Source organism: Microtus pennsylvanicus, chromosome 12 (genome assembly GCF_037038515.1).
Source record: "Microtus pennsylvanicus isolate mMicPen1 chromosome 12, mMicPen1.hap1, whole genome shotgun sequence".
In the NCBI taxonomy this organism is placed as follows: Eukaryota; Metazoa; Chordata; class Mammalia; order Rodentia; family Cricetidae; genus Microtus; species Microtus pennsylvanicus.
In genome coordinates this window covers 15,648,858-15,665,698 of record NC_134590.1, presented here as the reverse complement: position 1 = coordinate 15,665,698, position 16,841 = coordinate 15,648,858, and the positions used below count along the sequence as shown (strand labels likewise).

General features: G+C 40.1%; 1 protein-coding gene across 1 annotated transcript; it reads left to right on the top strand.

Moving 5' to 3' along the window:
* The first annotated feature begins 339 nt into the window (after positions 1-339).
* On the top strand, positions 340-9,860 carry Npffr2 (neuropeptide FF receptor 2). Its single transcript, XM_075943539.1, has 3 exons — positions 340-667; positions 3,776-3,875; positions 9,035-9,860. The coding sequence occupies exons 1-3, from the start codon at positions 340-342 to the stop codon at positions 9,858-9,860; spliced, it is 1,254 nt and encodes a 417-aa protein (XP_075799654.1).
* The last annotated feature ends 6,981 nt before the right edge of the window (positions 9,861-16,841 follow it).

Sequence of the window (16,841 nt, the reverse complement as noted above, 5' to 3'; positions counted from 1 at the left end):
CTGCTAATGCTCCCATCTTACAAGAATGAGTGGGTCCTGACAGATAAACTATGTTCAGAAGTGAAATAGGGAAAAAGAGAAAGTTTATTAGGGAATCTACTGTAATGATTGTTGTTTATAGCACAAAGTTATATTTCAAATGCTTCCAGTTGTAATCCTAATAAAATGAATGTTTCATTTATAATTCAGTTTTATGTAAAACTTGTGGATTGCTGAGAGCTCATTAAGATTCATGATGTTGGAAAAGTACCCCTCTTATTAAATTCCAACACAGAAGTTACATTCTACCAATTTCTTACTAATCTTTTCTTTTCTACTTCTCCTTTTGTAAGGTCCACCATGAGCAAGAAATGGGACTTAAACTCCTCAGAAAACTGGAATCACACCTGGAGCAGCAATGACACACAGCATTATTGGTACTCTGATATCAACATCACCTATGTCAACTATTATCTTCACCAGCCTCAAGTGGCAGCAATCTTCATTAGTTCCTACTTACTGATCTTTTTCCTGTGCATGGTGGGAAACACTGTGGTTTGCTTTATTGTGATAAGAAACAAACACATGCACACTGTCACCAATTTCTTCATCTTAAACCTGGCAATAAGTGATTTACTGGTTGGAATATTCTGCATGCCTATCACATTGCTGGATAACATCATTGCAGGTATGTTATGTGTGGTATAAAGATGACCTGAGAAAATTGTAGGCAGAAGTTTCTGTCTCAACTAGCTCAGTCAGCAGAACATGAAACTCTTAAATCACAGGGTCATGAGTTTGAGCCCCATGTTGGGTGCCATTTATAGACAGAAGTTTCTGTCTCTCCTGGTCCTGAATACATTCAGTCCCAAATAAATGCAGAGAGGCTTATATTAATTGATCTCTTTGCTCAGGCTTATTACTAACTAACTCTTACAACTTAAATTAACCCACAAGTTTTATAAATGTTTAGCCATGAGGCTTGGTACCATTTCTCAGTGAGGTATTCTCATCCTGTTTCCTCTGTGTCTGACTGGTAACTGCATCTCTGCCTTTCCTCTTCCCAGAATTCTCCTAGTCTGGATGCCCCACCTATACTTCCTGCCTTGCTACTGGCCAATCAGTATTTTTTTAACCAATATGACTAACTAATATTTACACATACTTATTGAGTTCCCAGGAGTGTTCCAGGTATCTATCTTTACAAGATGACCATTTTAAGCAAAACCTGTAATAATCAAATAGATATGTGGTTTGGGAGCAAAAACTTTGTTCCCACACTTTCGGACCCCTGTCATCATTCCTTTGTGCCACCTCACATGTTCTAGAGGTGCAGGGATGGTGTATTTCTTGGTCCCAATAGGGTTTTCATTTAGTATTGATTTAATACTGTTGTGTCAATTGAGAAACAACACTTGAGATGTTCACATTCCTACCAATATAGAAAAATAATGAAATAATTGCAACATATTGAAGTTATCTGTAGTAGAACAAGCTATTTCAAATCTCCTGTCCTCTCATGACACTTGGTTTACTGCCATAGTTATTTTGAATTAAATGATTAATATTTTGTGCATAAATCACTCCACTGTACTCTTGATTTTGTTTCCCAATGGGAGGCCACTTGTAGCATTTCCTGTTTTTAGTTTTGGTAATTATGACCATATATCTAAGTAACATACAACTAATGTAATTTTCTGTTTTCTAAGCTACATAAGACAGAAATTTCCATTTTAGTAATCCACTTAATGCCACATAAACACAAACATGCATTCAAGCCTATCACCTCCTCTATTGGTAACAATAGGAATTGTTGCTATTGTTAGCTGTCTCCCCACTGATAACCTCGTAATCTTCTCTACTTCTCTGTGTACTTAGTACTCTGTTTTCTGATACCACATTTTCTTCCTACTTTATTCCTTCATAAGAAATAGCACACTGGGATTAAACATTTCTGAGAACTGACACATCTCTAAATGTCTTTGTTTCGCTTCACACTTGATTATAGCTAGCTATGTGAACAATTCTGGGTTGGAAAATTTTTCTCTCAGAATTTAAGGTGATTACTTTTTTGTTACTTCTCAGAAATGCTGAGTTACTGTTGAACATTTCTGACTCTTTCTGTCTTTGGTTTGAGTTGGACATTTTTCTTCCTAAAAGATTTTTGAGTTTTCTTTATCCTTAATGTTCTGAATTTAATGAAATTAGGGATGGAAGTTGGTTTTTTATGGTTTATTTTTTGCACTGGATACAAACTACTCCTTTCAATCTGAAACCCATTATGCTTCGAGGATTGCAAGTTAAAGTTCTGCCTGGTCAACATAAAAACACCACCCTCAAAATCCACAGGTTTGGGACTAGGCAGATTGCTTAATGCTTAAGAGCAGGTCCTAATGACCTAGATTCAGTTCCCAGAACCCTTGGTGGTTGCCTCAAAACTACCTATAACTCTAGCTTTGGGAGGGATTTGATGCTCTCTTTGGCCTCTGAGGCCATCTGAAAATACATCACCTGTATTTACCTATGCATGCACACACATACAAATAATTTTAAAATTACAATGAATCTTTTTTTTTAATTCAATGACTAAGTATGTAGGTCATTGCCAGAATGCATATCTAGCCTATATAGGATCCTGGGCTCAATTCTCAATACTGTGGGACAGAGAAGGGTTTTCTCAACTTTCATCTTGAGTTCTTCATTTCCATCAAATCACTTGGCCTATTTTTGTTTATATTCTGTATGTTTCTGTGCTATCATTTTATATTTCTGACATTACTGGTAATGTGTTAATTCTATTTTTGTATGAATTTTATTAAATAGTCTTTTCTTAGAGTCCCTTTATTTTGTGTTTGAGACTTTCTAACATTAAGAATTTCTAGCATTGTGTTTTAGTGTGAGGTCCTATATGTTTACCAGACTCACTGGAGAATCTATGGTCTAGACTGTCTGGGAGACTGAAACAGGGGAATTACAAGTTTGAGGGCAATCTGAGCAACATAGCAAAACCTTGTCTCAAAAACCAAAGTGAAATAAAGAAAAGGCAAATCTAAGTAGGAATGCCTACTAAAATAGACGTCCTTGTGGTATTTGGGTTAATTGAAATTAGATATGACTAGTTTAATTTTTAAAAAGAAACTAGAAGATTTTTTGAAAAATAAAATTTAAAATCTGAGAGAAGCTATTTTTTTTAAAGCAATTAGGTGTTCAGAAGGTCAGACTGCTCTGACAGCTTGTTTTTCTAGTCACTGAGGTTTGGGTAAGCAACCCATACTTCCAGTCTTGATCAGAAGTCTTTATTCTGAACATCACTGTTATGTAAATTGCACACTGTGTATATTTGTTTCATATGTAATTCCCAGTTCCTCACAATTTATGAGGTGTATTTCCAAATTAAAAAATTAATGTTCTGGCTGCTTTGATCACTTAAAGCAAAGGTTTGAAACTTACCTGGGTTTCAGTCATTTTAAGCTGCTACCTGGCTGGGGCAAGGTGTGTATTTGTTTTTTTTTACCCTTTCAAGAGATACCAGGAGTTAGAAAACAAATCTTCCCCTGGGGATTAAATATAACAGCAGGTGTGAAGTATTTCTCATCGTGTCTTGGATGTAATAGTTGCTGTGCTAGTTTTCATTGTGAACAGTACATTAATGAAATACTCTGTCCGGGGAAATTACCAGGAGACAGCACCCGAACACATTGTTCTGCGGCTGCTTTCATTTATTGTCTTTTTTTCATATTTGCAATTTAGTGTATTAAAATAATCTCCTCAGAGGACTATTCCATTTCCCATCCAGGGTGGCCGTTTGGAAGCAGCATGTGCAAGATCAGTGGGCTGGTGCAGGGGATATCAGTTTCGGCTTCTGTCTTCACCTTGGTTGCCATAGCTGTGGACAGGTAAGTCAACTTCAAATCTTGAGTCCCAGACAGTATTGATTTGTCAAGTTACTACAGATTTTCCATGATGTTGAATATACTGGTATAGCTATCCAACTGTTCATATTACTACAATACAGAGTACTACCACAAAAGTATTGCTTCACTGAATATTTAAACAAATTACATAACTCATGTAATATTGTATTTTCAGGTAATTACATGTACGTTTTTTCAAATCTTAAAGTGTTAGTATTTTCCATGTAGCTATAGCTTGGGAATATGAACTGAGGTATTTAATTTTAGAACCATTGGTAGATTGTTCTTCTTTGCAATAACTATACACCAAGGCCAGTTGGACCCTCGATGTTTGAAGTAATAAACTGATGTGGGACAATGGTCTGGATTCTGTCAATTATATTTTAAATAAACATTGATTGGCTAGTAGCCAGGCAGGAAGTATAGATGGGACAACCAGGCAGGAAATAGAGGCAGAGCGACAAGAACAGGAGAATTTTGGGAAGAGGATTCTGTTTTTGGCAGTCCTGTCCCAGCCACAAAAGAAGCAAGATATGACTGCCTTGCTGAATAAGGTACCAAGCCACATGGCTAACATAGACAAGAATAATGGGCTAATATAAGTTATAAGAGTTAATAAGAAGCCTGAGCTAATGGGCCAATCAGTTTATAACTAATGTAGACCTCTGGGTGATTTCTGTGGGACTAAACGACTGTGGGAACCGGGCAGGGCAGAAAACTCAGTCAACAATAAGACATATCACTTTAGGTTAAGAGATACATGATTTTTTGTGTGTCTGCTCACTCAAAATATACATGACACTTTTAAGAAACACATTTGATACAAGGATGTCCTGCAAATGAACATTAGGTAGTAATTAGGGTTCTTACCGTGAACAAAAGGTATGCTATCTTTGTTTTTCTACCTCAGTCTTAAGCATAAACATTTACTTCCACTCTACATTTGATACTGAAATGCCTTAAATGCTTTTGGCAATGTTTCTTACACTTGAAAAAAAAAGGTAAACGTTGGCCCTCTTTATTTTAGAGAGTAAATGAGATTAAAATGAACAACTATTACTATTTTCTCAGTGGGTAATGTTAAGGAGCTTCAGATGAGTGAAGCAGGGCGCCATAAGCAATGTGTATGATTTTCAAAACCTAAACTGCAGAGATACTGAATAATGATGCCCACTATACGGTGCCACAGTGTGAAATCTAAGCCACCCCAGATACAGACAAATGCCGAAATGCAGAAATGTGTATATGCGAAGAGATGACTAGCAACTTCTGCATGTTTCTGCAAAGGGGAAAGCAAATGAGTGTGGCTGCCCAGAGGCATGCAGCTGCATCTGAGATGCCGTGTTTAAGACAGCACAGTATAGAGAGGAGAAATGGCTAGGTTGGGAGAACAACAGCAACAAGGACATCATGTGTTTTCTTCCACTTTTTATGTTTGAAAATTTGATGAGGTTGGTTAATAAATGAATGTAAAGTTGGCCTTATTCTTTGTGTGGTATGAGGCCTTCATCTCCATCAGTGTATTGAATTTTAGTTTGTGTGTTTTACACGCCCTGTCCAGTGTTTAGTCAACTTTACACAAACTAAAGTCATCTGAGAAAATGGAACCTCAAGTCAAAAAATGTCTCCATAAGATCAGCATGTAGGAAGTCTCTGGGGGCATTTTTTTGATTAATAATTGATGTGGGAGGGCCCAGGTCATTGTGGGTGGTGCTTTCCCTAGTAGGTGGTCCTGGGATGAATAAGAAAACAAATTAAGCAAGCCAGGAAGTAGCACTCTTCCTTGGTCTCTGCCTCCAGGGGGCCTGTCATGATTCCCTCAGTGATGAAGTGTGATGTGAGAATTATAAGCTGAAATAAACCCTTTCCTCCTAAATTGGTTTTGCGTGTGATCTTTTTGTTTGCTGTGCTTTGTCTTTTGAAACAGGATTTCAGTAGGTACCCTTAGCTGGACTGGGATTCACTATGTAGACCAGGCTGGTCTCAAACTCATAGAGATCTACCACCCTCTGCCTTTTGAGTACTGGGTTAAAGGCATGTCCACTGCAATCTGTCTTGGTCGCCATCTTTATCATAGCAATAGAAACCCTACCTAGGGTTTCAGGTGCTTGAGTTTTTCTCCATAGTTATAGCTTTAGTTTTACTCATTTCATTTTTAATTATCCAGAAATAGTCCCAATAATACAACATAATTTTAAATTATCATTCTTATTAATAAATTATAGTCTTTGTCAGTTTCCTACATATGCATGTGAATTCATTCATTCTCTCACAACCTCTCCTATCTCTACCACTACCATGATCCCTTCCTCCCTTCCAACCTCTTTCCAACACTTATGACTTGAGGTTTTGTGTCTCGTAGAGTTTAATGAGGCTGTTTATATGACCATGGCTTTGGAATTATTAGTGCCTGCTGCACTCACCAGAGGGTGCATAAGAGGAGACCAACTTGCCACTCTCCCTGAATCTGTTAGTAGCTAATGGTTCAGCAGTCAGTGATCTGCTCCAACGAGCCCCTTTGCCATTCACAGCGGACTGTTGGGTGGGCTGAACTTGTACAGACCCAGTACTACTAGGCACAGTGGCTGCGAGTTCACGATTGCTGTAGCTGGATCGTGCTATGGAGATGGTATTTCACAGCCCTTCTCCCTGTCTTCCATCTCTCATATTCTTTCTGCTCCCTATTCTTCACTTTCCCTGAGCCGTATGGAGAGTGAACAAACGTCTTGATTAGGTCTAAGTCTTCAACTGTCCATTCTTCTCAGCATCTTGTGAAGCTGTGGCTCTCTGCAGTCATCAGCAACCATTTAAGAGGGGCTTCTCTGGTTAAGGCTGAGCATAGCCTTTGTCTGTGGGTGTAAACAAAGATATTCAGAAGGAAGTTTGATGCTGTTTCCCTTCAGCTAAGCAGCAGTAAGAGGTTCCATCTTTGGGCCTGCAACCACTTTAATCAGGGTTTCCAACTTTGTTTAGAGAAGTAGGCCTGGATTTCCTCTTGTGGAGCGGACCCCAGAGTCAGTCCCAGAGAACTGGTTTCCCTCATGACAGTTGAGTCACTGTTTCACCCATGGGCACGTCTTGCCTGGCAGATTGGTTAATAAAGTAAAAACTTTTATGTCTTTAGTGCCTTCGGCAGCCTGCAGAACACTGTACGGCACTATGTAAGCTACCTAGAAGGGAGAGACCTTCCAGCTCAGTTCCTGCTGGGTTTCTCTGTAGCTTGCATTCAAGGTGCGTGATGACTTCAGTAGTCTCCTCACGTCTTCTTTAGTGATTCTCTGAAGGTGCGTCACGAAGTTAATTTGGCGTTTCTATTCAACCAGTACTTTCTTTTATCTGTGTATCTGTCTGCTGAGTAATAAAGTCTGTTTTGGAATAATCGCAAAACCAAGTAAAATGCGTTAAGTACGTGATAAATACCTAAAATGATGGAGTTGCATAATAGAATATACATATTATAATTATTTGTAATACCTACCTATCAATAATAAAAGTGACAATAACAAAAGTGGTAAAATCCCTCAATAGATTTTGAATTGCCGAGTTTAACAGAGGGGTTCTTTATCAGAACTTATAATGGTGCTTCTTGGACCTGTGTGATTGTGAACTATCTAAAACCACCTTTTGGTATTATAAGAAATGATCATTTATTCCCCTTGTGATTCTAGGGGCCAAATGAGTGCCTCTCTCAGTCTCCTGCTCCCTAGGCCACACATGCGGCAGTGTTGCACTGTGAGTTAAATTGAGTGACGTGTCTAAGATGGCCAGCCGGATGCTCCCGAGCGCCTTCTCCCCTGCGCTTCTCATCTAATTCAAGTTTCTTGGAATTTGGAAGCTGCCTTTTCAGAAGAAGCATCCAGAAGGACAGCCCCGATGTGCATGCTTGTTAATGTCTACTAGCCAGAACACATTCCATGGCCAAGCACAGAAATAATATACTGGGAACATTAAGAACCCCAGGGGGAATTGGTTCGTGAATTGCTACTGAGGAGCTGTCTCTGAAGCACAGAACGGGCTGCCTGCTGAACCTACCGTTCTGGAGCCCAACTGCTTAGGTTGAAATCATGCATAGCAACAAACAGGATTGTGACCTTTCCTAAATCCTTATCTTCATGTTTTAATTCATCGTGCTTAAAGGAACAGCTCATGCAAGCCCATCAGACTAAGTCTACAGCAGAGTTCTAAGGGACCGTATTTGGTATATTCTGATGTAATACTGTTAGCACTATAATAGCGTTTTCTCATTAATAACATCTGATCTGTTTCATTCATTTCTTGTCTTGGTCCATACCAGCCCAGACCACAAATTATTTCTCGGACCAGAGGGGAGGTGTGGGAATAAAGACACAACTCACATGACTTTATCGGGAGGGAGTTTTCAGGGATCCCTCTTGAAATCCTGAATTCACATCCTGAAAATCACCCATATTTATTTTCCAAACAGCTTTTTTTTAAAAAAATATTTATTTATTTATTTTGTATGCTTCTGCCTGCAGGCCAGAAGAGGGCACCAGACCTCATTACAGATGGTTGTGAGCCACCATGTGGTTGCTGGGAGTTGAACTCAGGACCTTTGGAAGAGCAGGCAACGCTCTTAACCTCTGAGCCATCTCTCCAGCCCCCAAACAGCTTTTATATGAAAACCTAAACTGAGGGAGAAATTCATTAGCATTCTGCTTCCTAGGTAGCCAGGAGAATTACTGTGGTCACGTCCACACCTTTCTATGCCCATTTTGTCACATCTTCCTATCTATGACAGCTCTGTCACATAGACTGAATTAACACCTCTTTCCCAGGAGACCTCCCAAATTACAAAGAAGGAGCAGAACAACATTAGCATATCCTGATCCTTTGTTTAGGGTGGTGTCAGTTTGTCTCAAAAGGCTAGGTGACTACCTTCTGTGTGACAGGTGCAAATTGTAGCCTGAAATTCTGGCCACCATACAATGTAGAAATATGGGCCTGTATAATACGGCCTTACAATTTCTGTCAGTTACATAAAGTTGGTGATGCATGCCGCGTTATCACAGGCGCTAACTTTCTGTGTCTGGGATGGAAATACAGATGGACGGCCTCACGCTTGTCTGCGCCAGGTTCAGAAACTGAGGCAGTGCCTCATTGATCTTTGCCTCTCCTTGCAGATTCCGGTGCGTTATCTACCCCTTTAAGCCAAAGCTCACCGTCAAGACAGCCTTTGTCACTGTTGTGATCATCTGGGGCCTGGCCATCATCATCATGTCTCCGTCTGCAGTAATGTTACACGTCCAAGAAGAAAAATACTACCGTATAAGACTCGGCTCCCACAATGAAACCAGCACCGTCTACTGGTGTCGGGAGGAGTGGCCCAAACAGGAAATGAGGAGGATCTACACCACCGTACTGTTTGCCACCATCTACCTGGCTCCGCTCTCCCTCATTGTTGTCATGTATGCAAGGATTGGGGCTTCCCTCTTCAAGACTTCAGCACACGGCACTGGCAAGCAGCGCCAGGAGCCGTGGCATGTGTCCAAGAAGAAGCAGAAGGTCATTAAGATGCTGTTGACCGTGGCTCTCCTTTTCATCCTCTCCTGGCTGCCGCTATGGACTCTGATGATGCTCTCAGACTACGCTGACCTGTCTCCTAATAGACTGCGTGTCATCAACATCTATGTCTACCCTTTCGCCCACTGGCTCGCCTTTTGCAACAGTAGCGTCAACCCCATCATTTATGGTTTCTTTAATGAGAATTTTCGCAGTGGCTTCCAAGACGCGCTCCAGATCTGCCGAAAGAAAACAACACCCCAGGAAGCCTACGTCCTGAGTGCTAAAAGCAACATGGTCATAAACACATCTGGCCTGCTGGTCCAGGAACCCGCATCTCAAAACCCAGGTGGGGAACATTTGATAGGTGGAGAAAGGGCTGAAAATCCCACACAGGAATTCTTGATGGAAGAAATGGGAGAAGGTACTAACAGTAGTGAAGTTTAGAAAGAGCACAGGGCCCCAGTGCTACCCAGTCTGCCCAGTCTGCCCAGTACATGAACTATTCAGTAACTTTCATATTTCCCCAAAATTTTTCAAACTCTGACCATTCCCATCTTAACCCTGCTGTGGTCTTGGCACTTTTAACTCTTTCTACTGGCGAAATTGTCTTTCTTAAGTAGATAGCGAATTTGTTCTCCAGTGTGAAATGCTCCTGGAAGCTCCATTAAACCATGTACAAACCCCAGGCTAGCCAAGGCCTGCCCCATATCTGCTCTTTCTATCTCTGGCAAAAATTATTTTCTAAACTCTTATGAAACTAAGACGCTCTGCCTTGATTGTTGGTGCTTTTTACTTACTATTTTTTTTCTTTTTCAACTTTCTATGTTACTATTCTTTAGCATCTGTTCAAAAGAGTCTCCTCCAGAAGCCTGTCTACACGCCTAGGGTAGACAACTCCACCATAATTCCAGCATGTCCATCACATTCAGATAAGAGGCTTTGCTTTTAATAAACTGGAGCAACAGAGGGAAGGTTGGAGAACCCTAACACATCTAAACATTTGTACTAAGCATTTGGATTATGGAATCATAGAAAACTGAACACCTGCTAGGGTAAGACTTTGGACAGATGTTTTTTCCATAGCTAAATTTTCACATTTGCAAGACTAGAATCACGGTGGTTTTGTGCATTTGCTATTCTGTGAATATCACGTGATGGGAGAGACAAACCTGTAAGATGAAAAGCAGAGCAATCAGCATTTAGTATGAGGAAACGACATTTTGATTGGGCTGTAGTTACAATAACATAACATAATAAAATAATAATCTTAATACCACGTAAAGCAATTTTCAAAATGTTCTTTAAGCCTCACAGAAGCACTCTGAAGTATATGCTATCCCCATTTTTAGAGAGCAGAACCAAGTGCATAGTCGCTGGTTTTCCCAATTTTTTTAATGCATTATCTTGAATATCTGTGGGAGGGTTATGTACATAGGTGACTGCATGGAGGAGACCAGAGCAGTGTGTCAAATTCCCTGAAGTTTTAGTTAATATGTGGTTTTGTTTTTTTTTATTTTATTTTTTAAATTTATTTATTTATTAAGGATTTCTGCCTCCTCCCCTCCACCGCCTCCCATTTCCCTCCCCCTCCCCCGATCAAGTCGCCCTCCCTCATCTGCTCGAAGGGCAATCAGGGTTCCCTGACCTGTGGGAAGTCCAAGGACCGCCCACCTCCATCCAGGTTTAGTAAGGTGAGCATCCAAACTGCCTAGGCTCCCCCATCACCTGATGTGGGCAATGGAAACCAAACTTAAGTTCACTGGAAGAATAGCAAGTGTTCTTAACAGCCCGTGGACCTAAAATCTTAAGGCTTAAGAGTTATAAAAAGAAAACAAAAAGAGGTTGGGAGGTCAATATATGTAATTAAAAAATATTTTAACACTGGTATCATCTTTGTGTCACAATGAACTAATTTTAGACTAATCCATAACTGCTTTTTCAATAGCTATTTTTCTGACTGTAAAGTTAATATCTTTTGTTTGAATTTTGGAGAAATACAGGTGGTACCAAGAAGAGAGTAAATTATATATGTCTTTTTATAAAGGAGAACCACGAGCTTAAAGACTTATTCTGTCCGTCCTCAAAGTCAGCACCTTACACCGCATCTCCATCAGCAGCAAACACCTTCAGAAGATGGGGAATGATGGGGCAGACAATTGCCACACAGGGAGTAATGAGACAGGCCAATTTTGAAACAGTTTCGACTTTTACTATACTTTCTCACGTTGTCAGTGCACCGCACACACCTTGCGTCTGGCTGTCTCAGAGTAGCCTCACACCGTACCCCATTTTTTCCTCCAACTTTGCTACTCTGAGAAACGAAAACACCATTGAATGGACTGCTTTGCTTACCGGCTAGTACCGCTGAACAATGTTCTTTGTTTCTAACTAATTTATACTTCTTCCAATTCTGTGACCACTTCTTCAGCTTGTTTTGTCTTTTGTGCTTTAGGCATGCCAGTTCTCAGAAATAGGCGGAAATCATTACCTCATTGCATCGAAAACATCACGGTTTATTTTTGATTAATGTTGCTTTTGTCTTGGTAAAACTCCCAGAGTGTTTGCTAGCATTTGCTTGTCTTTGCTTTTCTCTTTTTACCGAGTCCTTGACATCTCTGAACCCACCGCTCAATCTGTCACTCCTTGGCCACCTGGCTAGTTCCCCTTTGCCTTCCCAGTCCTCCCAAAGCCTCCTTTGGGGGCCCTGGATTTCTAATCTGTCTTCTGCCACCTGCACTCTCCCCATTTCCCTTCATGTGCTGCCTCCTTCTCTTTCTCCAGGGCTCAGCTCAAACCTCACCTGCTCCTTTCTCCACAGAAGATCTCATTATCGCTAATATCTTAAAACTTCATTTACATACTTCTGTAATATCTATATCCCCTACCAAACAGTACGCTGTAAGGCAAAGATTTTATCTCATATTTCATTTTATTCCAAGTTTCTAAGAGGGTACTTGGCATACAATAGGCACATGATAAATATTTATTGAAAAATAAATTAAACAGTTACAAATACTTTCTTGGTTTTAGCTTATTAATTATGTACAAGCCATATTTTATTTTCCTTTGTTGAAGGAAATCCAGAATTTAATAGAAGTATTAGGTAATTCTGAAATGCAAATTAAGTAAAATGAAAATCATTCATTATCCCACTTTCATATAGCAATAATTGTTTTGTCACTTTGGGGCCTGTGTGCATGCTTTCATTAATAAGGATATGATTTTATGATATATGTTTTATAACTATTCTATTCGTTTAGTGTGTCACAGATATGTTCCCATGTTGTTTAAGAGTTTTCCAAATATTTTATTAATTTCAATGTTATTCCATTATTTAGTAAGCTGCTCTGTGGCTGAAAATGTCACCAAAAGTCTTTATTTTGCAGAATGTGTAATTATGTAAAATTCTCATAACACTAAGCATATTCTAGCATCTCAAAATAGACTGCAAAAAATGAAATTGCTTGGCTAATATGTATTTCTTAATATCTTAAGAAGCACTTTATATCCATCTGAGGTATAAGATAATTTGGTCACATATGCTCTCAAATATTGCATATTCTAGGGCTGGGCGGTGGTGGCGCACGCCTTTAATCCCAGCACTCAGGAGGCAGAGGCAGGCGGATCTCTGTGAGTTTGAGGCCAGCCTATTCTACAAGAGCTAGTTCCAGGACAGGAACCAAAAGCTACGGAGAAACCCTGTCTCGAAAATCAAAAAAAAAAATTGCATATTCTAGAAAATGTATTTTTCTAAACAACTTGGTGAAAATGCCTTACCTCATGTATTATTGTTTGAATGCTTAATATTTCCTGCCAGCTTGTGTGTTCGAATACTGGTACTGTAAGGCTATTTAGAATGTCTTGTGAAGTTTGGGGAGTCTTGGGGCCATAGGTCATCTAGCAGAAGTAGGTCACTGGGAAGCAGTCATGAAGATGGTATCAACTTCTGTTTCTTGCTGCATGCTCTCTGCTGCCTGACCCACCAAGTATAAACAAACAGTGCGTGAAGATCCTGCTATGTGGACTAAGCAGTTCGAGGTATTGTATCTTTCCGCCATGATGGACTGTAACCTTTGGAACTGTGAGCCAAATAAGCTTTCTTAAGTCTTAAGATGCTCTGTTGGGTTCTTTAATCACAGTGGATGAGAAAAGTAACAAATACACATACACACGCACACACACACACACATACACAGAAATGACATTGAGAAGCAGGGTAATTTGTGATAAACCCAGCCGTGTAGTTTTAGGCATTTGGATCTGGTATGTAGAAGGAGTATGGAACAGATTGAAGCTTGTGGGGTCTTATGCACCTTAGGTCCTAGAACCCTGACTAGGGATGTGGAGGAGAGAAAGGAGGAGCAGAACCCAGACACAGGCGGAGTAAAGCCAGGATCAGGTGGAGTTCCCTAAGAGCTGCCACCTGGAATCTCAGCCTGTTAGACACAGCACAGGGGCAGGAAGTAGGAAGTATGTGTAGGAGGTCTAGGGGGGAAGTTGTAGCTGTCAGTCTTTGCACACACTCATCAACTGTTCATAAAGAATCAGACTCTCAAGGAGAACTTTACAACCCCTCTTGAGCCTAACTCATATAAGGCACTGGCCTTGCCAAATGTCCCATGGGTCTAGCCCTGGAGTCCTCAAAAGGGCCATGCCCATGTCAAATACACATTCCTGCTGGGCTTCTCATTCTCAGGGATTCCTCTGCTCCCTACAGAAGTTATGGAATAGAAAATACCGAGGATGTTGAAAGCAGAGTTTAAAGGGCCATTTTGATGAGATCTTGGAAGACCAGAATGCTGAGGAAAATACAGATAAACTGTGACTAGCAGGTTTCAGAGAGAAACAGGACTGTATTGGGAACTCTGTGAAGAGATGTTAGTGTTGCATTCTGCCAATTAATCTTGCTCTGTTCTGCTCATATCTTCAAAATGTACATGATGCTTAATTCAAGGTAGTATGACATCCAAGTCATGGCGTAGTTGTTTCTCAGTGCTATTAGCTATGCTTATAGTGAGAATCTAGAGCAGAAAGCAGAACAGGATGTGGAAAAAGTACATTTGGTAAGGGGGGAATTGTGCACTAACCTTCAAAGGACTGAAGTGGGCAGATTACCATTATGGCTCATTATGAACTATATAGCGAGCTCCAGGCCACCTAAACTACAGAGTGAGACTTCATCTCAAATCAATAAATAAATGAAGTCAAGTTGTGGACAAGGTAGATAGAGAGAAATGTCTATGGGTGTTTAAGATAGTAGTGCCACCATTGAGAAAGTGGACACTTCCAATGGAGACAATGGAAAGAATGCCTTGAGGACAAGACTCCACTTGGGGAAGTCTCTGGCTTATACACAGGATAACCCATTTGCAAGACATTTTCTTCGAAAGTAAAGGACACGGCAGAGCCATGCTGCTAGAACAAGGTCACCGAAAGAAAATGATTTCTCAGGTCATCCAGTTAGGCACTCAGAGGCCAACGTAGCTGTGCTGGAGAAGGGTAACTAAATCTCAAACAGGTAGAAGAATTTGATCTCCTTTATACTATAGCATCACGGAAGCTTGCATCTAGGGGATGTGGGGGACAGGGGATCTTAAGGCACTGTATAGCAGAGTAGATTCCCGGAGAAGCAAGTGTGTGAAACTGTGTAGATAAAATCTAGGTTGCAGTGATGGCCCCAGGAAACTGAAGTTACTTGGACTGTGAGATGGCTGCCAAGGAAAGGTGGAGGCACTCCATAGAGACAGCTTAAAAGAGAGCCCACTTGTCCCGCCAATGGCAGAATTGTGTGCCCAAGGCTATCCAAGCCTAATAGATCTTAGACAATACCACCACATGCCACAGATGCTGGGCATAGATCTATAGGAATTAATTTCTACCCTGCTTGTCAGTCTAGTTTCTGTTGGCTCATTCCTTGTTATGATTCTTCTGCTTCCTTTTGGAATAGAAGTGTTAACTTGTTGCCAATGTATACTGCAAATTAAACAACTTATTCTTGGGTTTTGCAGGGACTCGCTGTTAAGAAATTAACTTGAGCCTCAACAGAGACTTGGAACTTCTGAAAGGCTTTGATACTGTTAAGAGTACACAGCATTTTGAAGTTTGACTGAACTTATTTTGCATTGTGAGAACACCATTTCTCTTTAGGGGCCAAGGGGTGGAATGTAATGATTTGAATGTTAAATGTTCCCTGACAGGCTCCTGTGTTTATACAGTGAGTTCCCAGCTGGTGGCATTGTTTGGGGGGTGCTTATAGAACTTTGGAGACTAGCCTAGCTAGCTGAAAGTAGGTCAGGGCTTCCAGTCTTAAAATTGGTATCTGCTTCTGCTTTTTGAACTTTTCTGCTTCCCAATATGCTACAGAATGATTGAGTCACACTGAAGCTTCTGCCACAATGACTGGGTTACTTCAATCTTTCTATCTAACGTTACTTCCAGAATGGACTGGTGACCTCACAGTTGTGAGCCGAATTAAACCCTCCTCACTGCTCAAGTTGCTTGTGTCAAATATTTTCTCAAAGCAACATGAGGACTGGACTAATAAATATGATTATTTCCTTGGTGTATATTTGAACATGGAAAACAGTTCTTTTCATCATGATTAAGATGAACTCCTCTTTATCTGTATTTATTTGTGTTTACTTTTTGTCTAGTTTTCTGTTACCTTCTTTGTCTACATTTAGGTTACATTATTTAGGTGTTTTCCTTAGTTAATTGAAAAAGGACTTTCTAATTCAGAATGCTAATCGTTGGTTATCAGCAGATTTCAATACTTTGTCCATATGTACATATGACTATATGGCTATACTCATATATATTGGTACTGGGAAGGCTAATTTTTTTAAGTGCTTTAAAAAGAATGGATGTGTGTACATATCCTTTTGTTTTGTTTTTGTTTTGGCTTTTATTTATTTGCTTTTTCTTGTTTTGTTTTTTTTTTTTTTTTTTTGAGACAGGAGTTTTCTGTTTGGCTTTGGAGCCTATCCTGGAACTCACTCTGTAAATCAGGCCAAACTCAAATTCTCAGAGATCTGCCTGCCTCTCCCTCCCAAACCCTGGGATTAAAGGTGTGTGCCACCACCACCTGGCTTTATATCTTTTTGTAAAGCTCTTCCTGAAGGTTGTCAATCAGGAACCAAGGTTTCTTCCCTCTTATTGCTCCCCTTCACCTATAGCAGGAGTCATAAAGCTACCATCTAATTGGGCCTGCCGTATATTTTGATAAATAAAAGTATATTGGAACACAGCCTGACCATATTTTAACATATTTCTGTGACTGCTGTTGAGCAACAATAGAAGAGTTGGGTAGTTATGATTGATACCATATAGTTCACAAAAAGTAAATAAACTATTTGCTCTCTGAACAAGTCAAGGGAAGTCTGTAAACTCAGGCTTAGAGCATCATCTTGTCTCCACGACTATGTG